The sequence below is a fragment of the Lissotriton helveticus genome, chromosome 8 (assembly GCF_964261635.1).
Source record: "Lissotriton helveticus chromosome 8, aLisHel1.1, whole genome shotgun sequence".
In the NCBI taxonomy this organism is placed as follows: domain Eukaryota; kingdom Metazoa; phylum Chordata; class Amphibia; order Caudata; family Salamandridae; genus Lissotriton; species Lissotriton helveticus.
Genome location: NC_136069.1, coordinates 170,391,372 through 170,408,204, shown reverse-complemented (window position 1 = coordinate 170,408,204; position 16,833 = coordinate 170,391,372). Strand labels below are relative to the sequence as shown.

General features: G+C 45.6%; 1 protein-coding gene across 4 annotated transcripts in view; it reads right to left on the bottom strand.

Annotated features, from left to right (window-relative positions):
• The window catches only part of BRWD1 (bromodomain and WD repeat domain containing 1), a 2,464,655-nt gene that overhangs the window by 1,875,751 nt on the left and 572,071 nt on the right, over positions 1-16,833 (bottom strand). For all 4 annotated transcript variants that reach the window (XM_078656838.1, XM_078656840.1, XM_078656841.1 and 1 more), the window contains one exon: positions 7,501-7,599. In XM_078656838.1, the coding sequence (XP_078512964.1) occupies positions 7,501-7,599 (99 nt within the window). The remainder of the gene's footprint in view (positions 1-7,500; positions 7,600-16,833) is intronic.

The window sequence follows — 16,833 nt, the reverse complement described above, 5'->3', positions numbered from 1 at the left end:
GAGGGATAGTGGCTTCAGACACGGTCTGAAGACAGTGCAGGCCTCAAGGGAGCTGAAGAACTGTCACCTGTGTTATTGAGACTGTTTGAGTCCGTAGGAGCCCATGATCAGCAAACCAATCAGCTACATTGCGGTGCCTGCAGATGCAGGGGGGTGACTCCTTCGCTCCAAGTGGGATTCCTTTGGGTGTCTTGGATGTCAACAGGTCCTGTGAGGAACCAGTATTGAGCATGGGCACGGACGGTGAGGCGGACATGCAGGACAACGAGACCTGGAGCAGAAAGTCTCTTCCCGGTTGCAGGCTTGGTTCCCCAAAGCGAAGTTCGATGCAGTCAGTCCGACTCAGTCAGCACAACGGGGTCCGAGTGTCCAGACGGTTGAAGATGACGCTGAGTTGAATCTGAATCGAATCCCTTGACAAATCTAGGGACCCACCCACAGGTAAGCCATTAAGTACCCTAAGGAATAAAACTTGGGACCCTCCTGAGGCTCAGCCGGGAGTAGGGAAATTGTTATTTTGCACTGAATTTTAACCTGTTTGTACTACTTTTTAAAATCACTTACTCTGCCCTCTGGCGCTGATTACCGCATGCAGGCATCCCCTCTCAGCGGAGTTTAGCGCTGGAGAGGGTAAACCCTTGGAGCCTCGTCGGCCGCCATTCCCTGCGCCGAGCAGAGGGACACGCCCCCTTTTAGGCCACGCCCCCTTTTCAAGCCACGCCCCCGGCCACTCGTACAAAGCGCGCTGATCTGACAAGCGCCCCAGTTAAAACTTGGACCCTCCCGAGGCTCAGCCGGGAGTAGGAAAATTGTTATTTTGCACTGAATTTTAACCTGTTTGTACTACTTTTTAAAACCACTTACTCTGCCCTCTGGCGCTTATTACCGCGTGCAGGCATCCCCTCTCAGCGGAGTTTAGCGCTGGAGAGGGTGAACCCTTGGAGCCTCGTCGGCCGCCCCATTCCCCGCGCCGAGCAGAGGGACACGCCCCCTTTTAGGCCACGCCCCCTTTTCAAGCCACGCCCCCGGCCACTCGTACAAAGCGCGCTGATCTGACAAGTGCCCCAGTTAAAACTTGGACCCTCCTGAGGCTCAGCCGGGAGTAGGAAAATTGTTATTTTGCACTGAATTTTAACCTGTTTGTACTACTTTTTAAAATCACTTACTCTGCCCTCTGGCGCTGATTACCGCGTGCAGGCATCCCCTCTCAGCGGAGTTTAGCGCTGGAGAGGGTGAACCCTTGGAGCCTCGTCGGCCGCCATTCCCCGCGCCGAGCAGAGGGACACGCCCCCTTTTAGGCCACACCCCCTGCCACCACTCCAGCCCTATAACCATGTGCTTGTGCCGGAAGCGTAGCGGACGAGCGCAGCGGGCGCGCCGATTGCGCGCCGAAGGCGCGCTTAAGGCAAGCTCGTCTGCGCTCGTCCGCGATCATGTCGCGGCCGGGGCCGGTCCCCCTGCCCGATTCACCAATGATATCACCATAACATACACTCGGACTGAGTTGATGTCCCTGAGACCCCCCACACTGTTTGATCTGCCCCTGGCCTACCCCATATGCTCGGAGCTCTGCCTTTGTATGCGAAGTCTGCCAATTTTCCCTTCCTCCCCTCGATCATACATACATACAGTCTGGCTCGCGTTCTGAACTCCGCCGCCACTCATGGAGCCTGCCCCTTTTTCACCCTCAGAGCTGCATTGATTAACTGCAGATCATTGAGTAAACATGCCATTGACATCTGGCAGTCCCTTCGAGATAACAACTGGGATCTGCTTTTCTTACCAGAAACTTGGTTAAATGACACCACGAACCCCATCATCACCCTCGCCCTTCCGGAGGGTTATAGCATTGTCTGTGCCAATAGGCCCAATGGTAAACAGGGAGGTGGCGTTGCATTAATCCATAAATCCAAATGGACGGCTACCTTCCCTCTTTATGACCCACTTGACTGTATAGAAGGTCTACCCTTCAATGTGCAAACCTCCCCGTCTACCTCCTGCTCGGGAATACTTGTCTACCGCCCCCCCCCCCACTCCAACACTTCCCATCTGCCGTCCCTGGCAGACTATATTATCCAGCTTAGCACACGCTACGCCAATTTCACTGCTTTAGGGGACTTCAATCTCCACGCAAATGAGGAATCCTGCTCGCACAGCCAAAACTTTATCTCCACGCTGGCGGCTTGCAATCTAGTGCAAAAAATTGCTTTACCCACGCACAAAGCAAGACACACTCTAGACTTGATCTGTTCCAACCTGCCCAGTATTCGGGCAGCCTCCCCTATTCCGGTCATTTGGTCGGATCATTTCCTCATCCCTTTTGAGATAGGTATTTTCTGTTCCACTAGACCCATTATCCCCCCTAAAGCATCAGGCAGAAACTGGAGCTGTATCACCCCTGAAACGCTCCAGGAACACTTAAAATATTCCCAACCCATGCCGTCGTCTGGCCCAGACACTGGTATTGACCACCTGGATTAGTCAAGCCCTAGAGGCTCTGGCTCCACTTAAACCTATTAAAACCTACAGGGCTACACCATCTGCACCTTGGTATTCCAATGAGCTCCGTCAGAAAAAGGCCGCGTGCAAATCTCTAGAACGCCTCTGGAGGCAGAACTATTCCCTGGATAGTAAAACCATCTATAAGACAGCCCTCAAAGAATATCGCAGAATGATCGAGGAGCACAAAAGGGTCTTTCTGGCCTCTAGAATTAAACATGCTAATAACGGCGCCAGGGAGATTTTCAGCATAGTCAGATCCTTCATGGACCCCAACGCGCTGACTCGGATTCAGCCTGCCTCCCAGTCTTTGTGTGATAAACTCTCACAATTCTTTGAGGAAAAAATTGAGACCATCTACTCCTCCTTCCCAATCTCCGTCAGAGATGATCCGACAGAGGAATCCATTTCTCACATGCTACAGTCGCCCACTCTGACAGAATTTGCAGTCATTTCCGAAGCCGACTCCATGGCAGAACTACTTAAATGTAGGTCTGGTTCGCCTAATGATCCCTGGCCAGCAAAACAATATAAGAAACTGGCTCCCTTGCTCAATCCTTACTTGAACCACATCTGGAACGAATCCCTGAGAGTGGGCTGCTTTCCCGCCAAATGGAAACACGCCTCTTTGATCCCCATTCTCAAAAAAACCAATTTGGACCCCGACAACCCTAGTAACTACAGACCTATTTCTCTCCTGCCTGCCCCAGCTAAGATCCTCGAAAAACTGGTACACTCCCAGCTGGCAAATTACATCGAGTCCAATGGGCTCCTACATGACTCTCAGCACGGCTTTCGGTCAGGCCACAGCACGGAGTCAGCCCTTGTTGAAATGGCTGATTCGGTGAGATGGTCGTTGGACCGGGGGTCGAGGGCGGTGTTAGTGCTGCTGGATCTTTCAGCAGCATTTGACACCGTCTCTCATAAGATCCTGCTGAGAAGGTTGGGGGACCTAGGCATTGGTAGAACGGCTCTGAAGTGGCTCTCTTCTTACCTATGTGACCGCACACAGCAGGTATATACCTCTCCATATACCTCCTCCGCTAGACCACTCAAATGGGGAGTTCCTCAGGGCTCACCCCTGAGCCCGCTTTTGTTCAATGTTTATTTCACCCCCCTGGCTAAACTGATTGCGCGAACTGGGATTAAATCCACCTCCTATGCTGACGACATTCAGTTACTCTTCACCTTTGATACCCCCTCCGCATCTGCCTTCGATCCACTGAAATCCTGTCTTAGAGATATCTCCAGTTGGATGGACTCCAATTCCCTCCGACTCAATGCAGGAAAGACGGAGATCCTGTTTTTGAACTCACCTTCCCCTTTGGATTCCAATCTGTGGTGGCCAGATGACCTGAGCCAAGCCCCCACGCCCAAAGACTCGGTGAGAAACTTGGCAGTGCGCTGGGACAATCAGCTCAGTTTTAATGCTCAGGTTCAAACAGTAGCAGCATCTTGTTTTGCAAAGATCAAGACGATTAACCGGCTTATCAACTATCTGCCCGCAGACTGCCGTAAGACTGTGGTACAAGCACTGATAACATCTCACCTTGACTACGCCAACGCACTCTATCTTGGTATCACAGCAGGCCTCTGCCATAGACTACAGACTGTCCAAAATGCTGCCGCTCGGCTGGTGGAGAGAATCCCAGCTAGACATCACATCTCCCCTCTCCTCCGAAAACTGCATTGGCTACCGATTGCCAAGAGATGTGTATTTAAGGCCATGACTCTGGCTTTTCGCGCGTCTAAGGGCAATGGCTCGGCCCATTTGAAAAGCACCCTGACGCCGTATGTCAAGGCCAGGACATTACGTTCTAACTCCCTACTTTTCTTGGAAACCCCTAGATTCAAACGCACTCGTACCGGAGGGAAAACATTCGAGGTTTGCGCCACTCAGTGTTGTAACAAGCTCCCGGTTACTCTACGCGCATGTCAAACTGAAGGGGCATTCCGAAAGTCACTAAAGACCCATCTTTTCTCCACATAATGTTCTCCTCCTTCCCCACCCTCACGGTTCCTAGTTTTACCAGCGACGGGACGCCCCGTTGGGGCAGCTGTGCGCTTTATAAAACACACAAATAAATAAATAAAGGAAAGGGTTTGGATGATCCAGGGGTCCCTTCCAGAGAAGGGGCCGGACAGTGGGGAGGATACTCCTATGTCCTTTGTCCAGTTTTGCTCCAGAGCAGGAGCCAACATCTCCCTGAACTTGTTTGAACTGGAGCATGCAAGGAGTGCATCAATTGTGCCCTTCAAGCAGTCTCCGTGGCGCTGGTAAGCACCCCCATCCTGCCCCAATACACTAAACCCAGCATGGGAGGTGGTCACACCTCCCTGTGACAGGATACCTATTCTACCTTTCCCTGTTCGAGTTTGGCTCAGCAGCAGGAGGGGAGATTCGTGTCTCTGGTAGGCAGCAGCCCTAGCTTGCAGTCCGGCTCTGAAAGATTGGTACCGCGAGCACTGAGGGCCTTCCGGAGGAGATTTACAGTGCATGAAATCATACCCCTCACACCAGTGTGGCAGTATGACTCCAACATGTTTGAGGCCAAACATGACAGGGTTCGTTACAGCCATTTTAGAGACGGTCATCTCTTAATGATGCATGGCCACTCCATATATCGTAGTGGCTGATGCACTTACAACTCGGGAGAATGGACTCCGAAGGTTGTAGGGGTGTCTTGCTCATGCAAGGACACCCTTACACTTAGAAGCGAGCACCCTGCCTTCAGGATTGAAAGGCCTGCTTTAGGGGTGACTTATAGGTTTTAAGTGCAGTGACCACAGATATAGGGAGTTCTACATATGTTGTAAGTTGTGCTAGCACCGGCTTACAATGGCTGCAATGGCAGGCTTGTAGTCACAGTTTGAGTGGTCTCCCATGGGTGGCATAATACATGCTTCAGCCCATGGGTGACACCTGGTGTACCTATGCCCTGGGTACATCAGAACCATATACTAGTGACTTACAAGGGTGCACCAGTAGCCAATCTGGGATGTACCCACGTACTCACCATATCCAATTTAGGGGAGAAAGCACAGAGACTGGGGACCTGATTAGCAGGATCCCAGTCAGACTAGTCAGAAGCAGCATCACACCAGGCACAAAGTGGGGGTAACTAAGAAAGCAGATCCTACTTCCCTACAATAAACATTTTCCTTTGTAGTTTCTTTGACACACACACCTCATGCCCTCCAAGTATTAAAATTTTCTTGAGCAGTCAGAGTTGGAATATTCTGGTTATAAGCAGGTTCTGCACAGTGTAGTGTGTATCGTTGATTGCTATCCTGCATCCATGGCAAGCGCTGTGCAATGCCAATTTCATATCCTGCGATCAGGCAATGTGACAATCAAAACACTTCCATGGCCCCAGCAGGCAGCTAGAAATGTTATAAGGTGGAGAACTTGCAGTGAGGTACAGTATCAATCAGAACCAAAGCAAATCAAAGTGCATAAAATTCTTCTGATACATATTCTTACCTTCCTACAAATTAATCATTTTAAGAAATATCCTCCGTCATCAGACCGGAGCAAGAAAAGAGGAGCCACAGAGCATCATTTGATGCGATAATGCTTGTCCACCCAAGCACCGTCTTCAACCCATTACCTCAGTTGCACCAATTAACCCTATTTCACCGGGTGAGAAAGAAAAGAGACCTACAAAAATCTAAGATTTGAAAAACTCATTACTGATAAACAATGGCACCAACGCTCAGAGTGAACACTATGGTAGACCATAGTAAAACTGCAGGAAGATAAAAAGTCAGCCGAAAAATAGCTGGGGAAGAGACGGATCAAGGGCCATATACACTAAAACTGGTTGCAAAAAGGATTTTGATACGACCACTATATTATTTTAAGAATTGACTTCTGTATATTTAGGTCAGTTTGAAAAATAATGAGGAGGTGCAAAATGATCTCCCTGAAGAATATTAGCCAGGTCTCAAATAGCTACTCCACTTGATTGACCAGTACGGTGGCCTCGAAGGTACAGCAGACAACCAAGACCATTATTGCATTTCAAAACGTGTTTATTTACTTTTAAGCAACCTTCAAACTGTGCAGCTTAAAAATAAAAAAAACAATTAGTTCTGGAAAACTTCAGGTGGAATTGGCAGTGGTCCCCTAGGCCATTGCCTATTACCCATTGAAGCTGCCATGCAAATTCCTAAACGGATCCCCTTCCCTTTTACAAATGAGTTACAACCCCAACTTGGGAGTAACTTAAAGGCTACGATTGGAATTCCGGTCACAAACCAATTAAACATAGAAAACCAATTTAGTACTTGGAAGGGATGTCCAAAACACACCCCTTCCTAGTACCGACTCTGTAACAATAAAAAAAAAAAAACACCTTTCCTCATTGTAAAATGCTTCTATTACCTATGTTCAGGGGATTTTGCAATTGCAAACCTAGAACTGTAGAGATTGAAGATTTGCGACCACATAAAAACCTTAGTACATCTGGCCACGTTATTGTATGGTAATCCTTCGTGCCGATTTAACATGTTCTCAAAAAACAAGTCCAAACAAGCAAGCCTAATCATAGGCATGTATAGGCAACGCATCAACAGAAAAAAGGGAGAGTTTTCAACAATTCATTTTTACTCCATAGTCTAAGCTCAGTAAATGAATGGATGTCCAAGTATTCATCTAACCTCCATGGTAGTATATGTGTTATTAAAAAAAACACAAATACATGTAGATAAAGATAAAACAAATGTAATTAGGAAACTATACGCCCACAAATCTAACCCAATTTTCACAACATTGAAAACATCACACCCACCATAATCTCATCATTGGCAGAAAAGATTTTATAAAGGGTAACCCAGCAAATGTACACCACATATTAGAGTGACAGGCTGGTTTGTAGTCAATTATACATTTTGCTATCTCATGAAATAGTACATTACATTTAGTGAACTAAATATAGCACTAAGTAACAAAAAGGCAGTTATTTTATCATTTACATTCTTATTGTTTCAAAGCATTACCCTGGTAACTTGGCAGCCATATCTAACAAAATGTTCCGCCACTCTTGTTCTCGAAATCGCCAAATTCTAGCTGTTCCATCTCTGCTTCCACTTATAAACCTGAAATACATATATTTAAGCCTGTAAATATAATCTCTCGATGGGCATGCTTCGAAGAAAGGCTAATGCAAATATATGTAGACAGCTCACATGCGCAAACGATAAGTTAGGCAACCAAACCGAAAACAGTGGCAAAGTTATTAGGTATACCTGATGATGGTTAGATTTTTTTAAAAATTTTTTTAATTCAAGAATATTCGTCACAAAAGGAAAAATAAAGAAACATGCCTCAACCTAGAGCTAATAGCCATATGCTTCTCATAAAAAAAATGCATATTATTTTACTATAACAGTACAGGAGCTTCCTATCAAGGAGAAGTGTTTGGAATAGGTGCAGAAAACTTTTTCAGTTTTAGTTCCTAATCAATCTTTTATTCCACTTTTCATGAAAATCATCAAAGGAGAAAAACACACAAATGCCCCCAATTTCGTGGGATGAGTAAATACTGAGTATTGTGCATACATGTAGGCATCAAGTCCCCTAAATAATTCTCCTCCGTCCCCTTCGTCACAAGGATACTTTTATATATTAGAGTTTGCTGCTGGAAGGATAAGTTACTTACCTGTAATGCTAGTTCTCTTCCAGGGGTATACTCATCAAAGTCATATGCACTGAATAATCGCCGCCCATTTACGGGATGCTGGAGCATATACAAAAAATACATATATATGTATGTTTAGAACCCCAAGTATACAGTACTTCCAGAAAAAAACATACATTTACACATGAATACATACACAGCTATGCAGCCTATAATATGCCTAATAGACTGAACAGCCTAAATGACATGGAGTTCTGCTGTACGAAAATGATATCACATGTACATAAAGTAGCAAAGAACATATACTGCAGTAGTGTTCATCAGCAAACCTTTATTTTCATAAAGAAAAACAGGTAACTGCAGGCAATTTGTTCTTAGGCTGCATAGATGAATAATTATCCCCATATAACAAAAGACTTGGCACCCAGCCTTTAAGGCTCCAGAGAACCTGGACACCGTGCCTTTAAGACCTAGACGAGCCCCCTGCCCCCATTATGCACCACAGGTGACAGTTAGGTCAGTTCTTTTTGTACGGCGTACTAACATGTAGGAACTAAGATATCAGATGCAAATAATACATTATCATACTGCTGATGCTCATCCGGGGAGGCAGGAGGCTTGCTTATGACTTTGATTATTATACCCCTGGAAGAGAACTAGGATTACAGGTAAGTAACGTATTCCTCTCTTCCAGGGGATACTCCTCAATAGTCATAAGCACTGAATAGAGTAGCAAGTCCATAACCACTTCCGTGCGGATGAGCAGTCAGTTACAATAATTTTAAAACCTAGCATCTAACAAGTAATTATCCAAACAGATTTTTGAGTGAGGCTTGCCCGAATTGGGCATCGGCCTGTGTATCAGAGTCCAAACAGTAATGGCTTGTGAAAGTATGCACTGAGCGCCATGTGGCTGCTTTGAAAATCTCTGCCATAGGAATGTCTCTAAGGAGAGCTGTGGTAGAAGCCTTTCCCCTGGTGGAATGAGCTTTAGGGCCAGGAAGGACTCTATTGGCTAATTGATAGGACAAGGATATACAAGATACTATCCAGCTAGAGATAGATCTCTTTGAAACGGCAGAACCTATATTTATAGACCCATAGTTTATAAAAAGACGGTCTGTTTTCCGTAAGCTTTTTGTTTTGTCTAATTAAAACTTCAAAACCCTCTTAAGATCCAACAAGTGGAGTGACCTTTCAGGAGGGTTTGAAGGATTCGGAAAGAAAGTGGGGAGAGTGATTGTCTGGGTAATATGAAAATCCGAGACTACCGTCGGTAGAAAGCTTGGATGCGTTCTTAGGACCACTCTGTTTGCATGAAAAACAATGTAGGGCTCTTTGCAGCATAATGCCTGGAATTCACTTACTCGGCGAGGTGATAGTCACTAAAAAAGCAGCTTTCCATGTCAAATGTTGCAAAGAAGCTCTATGAATAGGTTCGAAAGGAGCACTCATCAGTTTTGTTAATACAATGTTGAGCTCCCAAGGTGGCTTTGAAGCTCTAACTGGAGGCTAAACCTTTTTTAACCCTTCGAGAAAGTACTTCACCACAGGAATTTTAAAGAAAGAAATTTGATTAGGTGATTTTCTATAAGCTTTAATAGCTGCAAGATGCACCTTAATAGATCAAAATTTCAAACCAGATTTGTCCAAATACAGTAAATATGGTAAAAGCACCTGTTCCTGACGCCAGAGGGGATCATGTCTGTTGCCTGTACACCATAAGTAAAACCTCTTCCACTTAAAAGCATAGGATTGTCTTGTGGAAGGCCTCTTAGCCTCTTTTAGAATGTTCATACATTCTGGGATAAGTCTAAATATCCCTATTGAAGGACTTAAGGAGAAATGCCGTCAACCGCAGGGATGATAGATTGGGGTGGAATACCTTCCCTTCGTTCTTGGTTAGTAGATCTGGCCGGCACGGTAACCTCCTGTGTGGGACTTCGGATCGCTGAAGGAGATCCGGATGCCACCACCACCGACGCAGCCATTCCAGAGCTATCAAAATCATTCTGGGATTGGTCCTTTAAAACTTGTTGATCACTGTGGGAATCAACGAATTGGTGGAAAGGCGTACAGTAATGTCTGATACCAGTTTATCAAAAGAGCATTGCCCAGAGATCCTGGTTGGGGAAACCTGCATGCGAAGATGGGACATTTTGCATTTATTGCGTCTGCAAACAGGTCGATGTCTGGCATTTCCCATTCTTGCAAGTTGCTTTGAATAACTTCGTCGTTAAGAGACCAGTTGTGGGCTTTGACGGATTCTCTGCTAAGGGCATCCGCTTGGACATTGATAGTCCCCAGAAGATGTTGCAAGAAGCCACTTCCAGATGCTTTGTGACTCTAGAGAAAGAGGCCTTGATCGAGTACCTCCCTGCTTGTTTAAGTAATGCACTGTGGTCGTGTTGTCCGTTTGAATCAGAAGGTACTGAGATTGGAGTGATGGGTATAATGATTTTAGAGCTAGGTGCATTGCTCTCAACTCCAAGAGATTGATATGATAAGTTTGCTCCGTCTCCGACCATAGGCCTTGAACTTAAAGATCCCCCATGTGAGCACCCCATCCCTGGAGTGATGCATCCATGACTACTGTTTATGCAGGAAGGTCCCGGTGAAAAGGAACTCCTTTCATGAGGTTGGATCTCTTCATCCACCATTTAATGGAATCCTTGGCCGATTGAGAGAGAAGCACCTGATCGTCCCAGCGTCCTGACACTTGCATCCATTGATCTTCCAGTGATTGCTGCAACGGACGCATGTTCAGTCTGGCATTCGGAACGATGAAGATGCATGATGCCATCAATCCCAGCAGTGATGACACCCGCCTGACTGTGGGGAGGTACTGAGTGAGAAGGAGGTTGTGGCATTTCTCCTGAATTGAGGACAACAACCTCTCCTCCGAAGGATATACGCTTGCTTCTGCGGTATCTAGTAAGGCACCCAGATAATGGATCTTCTGGATTGAAGATTGATTTCTTGTAGTTGACAGAGGCCCAACCTGTTTAGCAGCTGCATACAGTACAAGAGATGACTCTGAAGAAGAGCAGGTGACGAGCTCTTCAGAAGCCTGTCGTCCAGATAGGGGTATATGAATATCCTTTGTTTGCGAAGAAAAGCTGCCACAACTGCCATGCACTTGGAAAAGGTTTGGGGGCTGATTTGAGCCCGAACGGCAGAGCTTTGAACTGAAAATGCTGAGCAGACACTTGGAATCGTAGAAATTTGTGATGTTTTATGGACACTGGAATGTGAAAGTATGCGTCCCGTAGGTCTATTGCACACATCCAATCTCCCTGATGAAGCTGAGGGAATATTTGATGTAAAGCCAACATTCGAAATTTCTTTTTGCGAATGTACTTGTTCAGCAGCCTTAACTAGAGTATTGGTCTGTATTCTTTGGTGGGAACAAATAACGTAAGTAAATCCCTTGATTTCGTTGTGGAATAGGGACCCTTTCTATGGCGTGTTTTTCTAGTTGCACTGTTACTTCTGCTTGCAAAAGGTGGTGACTTTAAAGAAGCTTTTGCGGAGGAGGAATCGATGGTGATGGGGATGGGGATTTGAACCTGAGCAGATAGCCATTCTGCACAATATTCAAAACCCACCTGTCGTTTGGTAACTTCTCCTACTCCTCCAGATGTAACATAACACTTCCTCCCACCGGAGTGGTCAATGGGCATGGAGGAAGCCATCCCTCATTGCTTTGCTGAGGGTTAAGAAATGTTAGGCTGCTGCTTTTTAGATCCTCTGACTCATCCAGGTCGTCTTTGTTGATAATTGGTCCTGGGTGAGAAACATCGTTTACAACGCGGTGTTTACACCGCAGTGCCTTTATAACGCTGCCATTACAACGCAAGTCGTTACTACGACTTGCGCTGGATGGCGCTGTTGGGCAAGGAATGTTGTAATTTTATTTTCCAACACCTTCCCTACTGTTACGTGGACTGGTGTTGGAATATAAAATTATAAGATTCCAAAATCCGCGCCCTCCAACGCAAGTCGTTGTAACGACTTGCAGTGTAAAAACAGCGTTGTCAAGTACCGCGATTTTTTAGATCGCGTTGTACTGACATACATCCGTCCTGGGTTGACCTTGGCCATGATTTTGTGTGTTCCAATGAGGGGTTTGAACCCTCTGTTGAGAGGAACGTCGGTCATAAGGACGGTATCTACACCTAAACTCTTTCCTCTTCTCTAAGCCCACAGCTTTCAGAGTGTCCAAATCGCTTTTCATTTTGGACATTTCGTCGTACGCATGTGCACCAAACAAAGAGGATCCGTTAAATGGGAGGTTTGTGATCCTTCTGTGTGCATAAGGTTTAAGCCCTGTAAGGCGAAGCCATGCCGATCTCATTGAGCAGATGCCATGCGAATATCCATGGGGTGCCAAGTCCGAGGCATCTGCCGCTGCACTACACCTGGTTAGCCACCAGTCCGCCTTCCTGCAATATTTCTTTAAAGTCTTGCTTACGACCTTCCTTCGGGAGTGTGCTTGAGAATCGTGCCAAGGAATCCCAGAGAGACCTATCGTAATGACCAAGCAAGGCGGAAGAACTAGCCACCTTCATCATTGCACATTTTAATACCTAGAGAGTCCATATTCGTACTATCCTTCTCAGGTGGTGCCGTAGAAGAAGATGTGGTGGAATGTGCTTTTCTGGCTGCAGCTACACTTACTGAGTATGGAGTTGGTACAGCACGCAGAAAAAAAGGGTCCTCGTTAGGAGCTTTGTTTTTCTTGGCAATCCTGATAGGAACTGAACCCACAGTGGCTGGAGTGCCACTGTGGGTTCCAACAGCCCTGGAACCAAAGGAAGAAGGGGCATTGCAGAATATTTGTGATGTAAAGTTTCGAAGATCACTGATGTAGAAACTGGTGGAGTATACATCGTAATACTGAGCTTGTTGGCACCCCTACAAAGGACTTCATTAAAAGTTCCAAGATCGTCTATAGGAGACACCCTAGATGGGGGTGTAGTAGACAGTGTGGGAGAGTAATCTCTAATTGAAGATCTTGTTGACGAGGTTGTTGTTGGAGATCTACGTCTTCTTTTAGGAGAAGGAGAGTGTCAAGAACTTAAATGCTCTCTTGACCTTGAGTGCCTTCTCACAGGTGATCGAGACCTTCTTGGGGACCTATGTGGGAAGGATCCCCCAGAGGTTCTGGGTGGTGACAGAGATTTGGAAAATCCTGCTCCAGGAAGTCTAGGCAGCGCTTTCCAGTACCGAATACTCTCCAGCCATCGTGGCGACAAGTTAGTAGGAGACTACTGTCTTGGAGCCAGCGATTTCTCAGGTGTGACTTGAAAAATGTGAAGCTCAGGAGAAGATGACACTTCTCTCGACTTTTTCTGGTACTTCCTTAGTAGTGGCGACCATTCTTTCCCTCGATGGCGATCGTTGCCTCGACGTCGATCCAAATAACGCCACCACCGACGTCCAACACTGTGGCGACACACTGGAGGATTCATGTCTCTGTGAAGATGTCCTCGGTCTCTTCGACGACGAACGTGACCGTCTCCTCGACGGCGAACGCAGATGGTCATATGATACCTTCAATGTTTATTTCCTCGTCGCAGATCGTGCCCGCGACTGTTTATGGGTCTGAGAGGGGTTTCTCATCGTCTAACTCCTCGACGCCGACCATCGAGAAGGGGGCTGAGATCTCGACATCGATCAGTGTCTTGATGTTGATGTTTCGACGTCGACTTAGACCGGTCTTTGCTCACATGCTTGGAGCCCGAAGCATGCTTTGACGTCGACTTACTTTGTGTCAACGCCGGTTCTTGTCTCCAAGACGGCCACCGGTCCCTCGACGTCCTAGAGTGGGTAACCCGCTTATCTGAAGCCGATTTCGACGCCGACGGCGAGCACTCTAGAATCTGCTTTCCTCTGGAAGCAGGTGAAGGAGATTTAGTCTTCTTATGTTGTCCATGAGAGGAAGGCCTCTTAGAATGGAGCTCAAGGCCACTGGTGGTTCTTCTTCTCTTCATCGATGCGTGCAGTCTGATCTTTTCTCTGTCAGGCAGAGTTCTTTTATAAAATTGCAGGCAGTAGTAACACTTCTGTGGATTGTGTGAGGGTCGGACTTCGCCATCTTCTTCCCACAGGAAGGACATTTGTTAAACAAAGCTGGCATTTCTGACATAAAAAGATGGTCAAAATGTCAGAAAATATTTAAAAGCTAATACCAGCTAAGAAAAACGTCGAATGAAGTTGTTGAAAATCAATTTCTGACTGAAAAAGTAAAAAAAAAAAAAAAGACAAAGCTCAAGCTCCAGGATCCTCACAGAAGGAGCCGGAAAAAACAACCGACCTAACTGTTACCTGTGGTGCATGATGGGAGCAGGGGGCTCCTGGAGGTCTTAAAGGCAGGGTGCCAAGTCTTTTGTTATACGGGGATAATTATTCATATATGCAGCCTAAGAACAAATGACCTGTTTTTCTTTATGAAAAAAAGGGTTGCTGTTTAACACTATTGCAGTATATGTTCTTTGCTACTTTATTTACATGTGATATTTTCTTACAGCAGAAATCCATGTAACTTTGGCTGTTCAGTCTATTAGACATATTGTAGGCCGCATATCTGTGTATGTACATATGTATGTTTTTTCTGGAAGTACTGTGTACTTGGAGTTCTAAACATACATATATATATATACATACATACATACATACATACATACATACATATATATATATATATATATATATATATATATTTTTTTTTTATTTTTTTATTTTTTTTAATATGGTCCGGGGTCACGCAAATGGGCGGGGATTATTCAGTGCTTATGACTATTGATGAGTATCCCCTCTGGGTGTGGATACTTTGTACTCTTTTGCAGGAAAGTGGGTTTCTGTTGCAGTAACCCCTCCCCCCTAGCTTTTTGCCAGATTTCGGATGCTCTTTGACTTGATGTGTCCTGGGTCCCTGCCAGTCAGGTTCCAAGGGCCTGGGTTCTTTCCCAGAACTGTACCTTGGTACCCACAATTGGCCACTCTCTGGCCACATGTCGCTTGTAAAAGGTGCCATGGGTACCAAGGGCACTGTGATCAAGGGAGGCCTCTAGGGGCTGCAGCAAATATTGTGCCACCCTTAGAGGTCCTGTACCTTAACACACACACACTCTACACACACACATTGCAGGCTGCTTGTTTCGGCGCAGAGAAGTAAAGAGTCGATATGACACACATACCTGTGTTGCATGCCTGCAACCCACTGACTATGGTATAGGTAAGTCACCCCGATAACTGGGTGCACCATAAAACTGGTGAGGGTACAGTTGCATTAGCCCTGCACCACGTCAGTGTCCAAGTCCAGCCGGATCGTTATCTGTCTTCCCCTTTAAGACAGGCACTGACCAGATAGAGAACTGCATTCACTGTAAAAGAGGATCAGCTAGGCGGCAAGGACGAATCAGAAGCCAGCCCTCCCAAGCCTCTTGAATATGCATATTGCTCAGCTTCAAGAGCTGTATTTTAATAGGACAATAGGAAGGGTAACCATAGACCAATCACAGGCAACTGGCATGCATCCAACTCAGCTAGGCGGCAAGGACGAATCAGAAGCCAGCCCTCCCAAGCCTCTTGAATATGCATATTGCTCAGCTTCAAGATAATAGGACAATAGAAAGGGTAACCATAGACCAATCACAGGCAACTGGCATGCATATAACTCATGTTCACAAGGCTTTCCGCGCATTCACTGCGAAATCCCTGTACTGACAGATACCACGAAGAAACCAGCAGGTAAGACTGTCTCCAGGGAGAGCCCGGCAAAATTAGGGTCATACTTGAAAGAGAGATAAGATATGTAAACGGTTAATTAGGTTTGTCTGACCTACATGGTACTCTGCTTATCATTATGCAGGGTAACCACTAGGATCCTGTTGAGTTGACCAGAGAGCGAGACGGAATTGACCCGTATATACCAGGGAGACTCTGTGCTCAGACTTACCAAATTACAGGTATGTTCTTAGATAAATTGGAAGGATAAAAAATTAAGGATAGAACTTTTAACATTTAGAACAAATGAGTTTCTTTGTTCTCTTCTTATTTTCCTGCCAGGTTCTGCCAAACCTTCTAAACAATGGTCAAATATTTTTGAACTATTCCTTCAGGAGGTGAATAGAGACATACAATTGCAAAAAAACAGCAAAATACTCGCAAAAGCTTAAATAGGTAGGCTTTTTACAATCTTCTATAACTCATAATATAGGTAGAAGTCACGTGTATGCATCTCTTTAACTAGTGTATACCCCTTATTTAGGAAAGAAAATCGACTGAATCCTAGTTTATCGTTGCAATATATACAAGATACAGATTTGGACATCAATAGACCAGCTGCCAGTCTCGCTAGGATAAGCATCCCCCAAATGAATAACTTTGACGCCACCGTGAGCCCCAGAACAAAGGAATATAGTGGTTTAAAAATCACACTAGGATGTTATTATGTGGCTTTCCAAGAAGTCTGTAATTGAACATAGGACTCTCTCGAGTATTTTATTTGTCTACCAATAGAAAACTGCCTATGTAATGTAAGACTCCAGGAGACCAATTGCGAGTGAGCACTTGATATTTGTATCTCATGTCTTGCTTAGCCACAGGATGAATGACTTTTGTTGTATATACAGTGTAGTGGATTTATCATCTACATTATGTTATATATTGTTGGAACATAGCGATT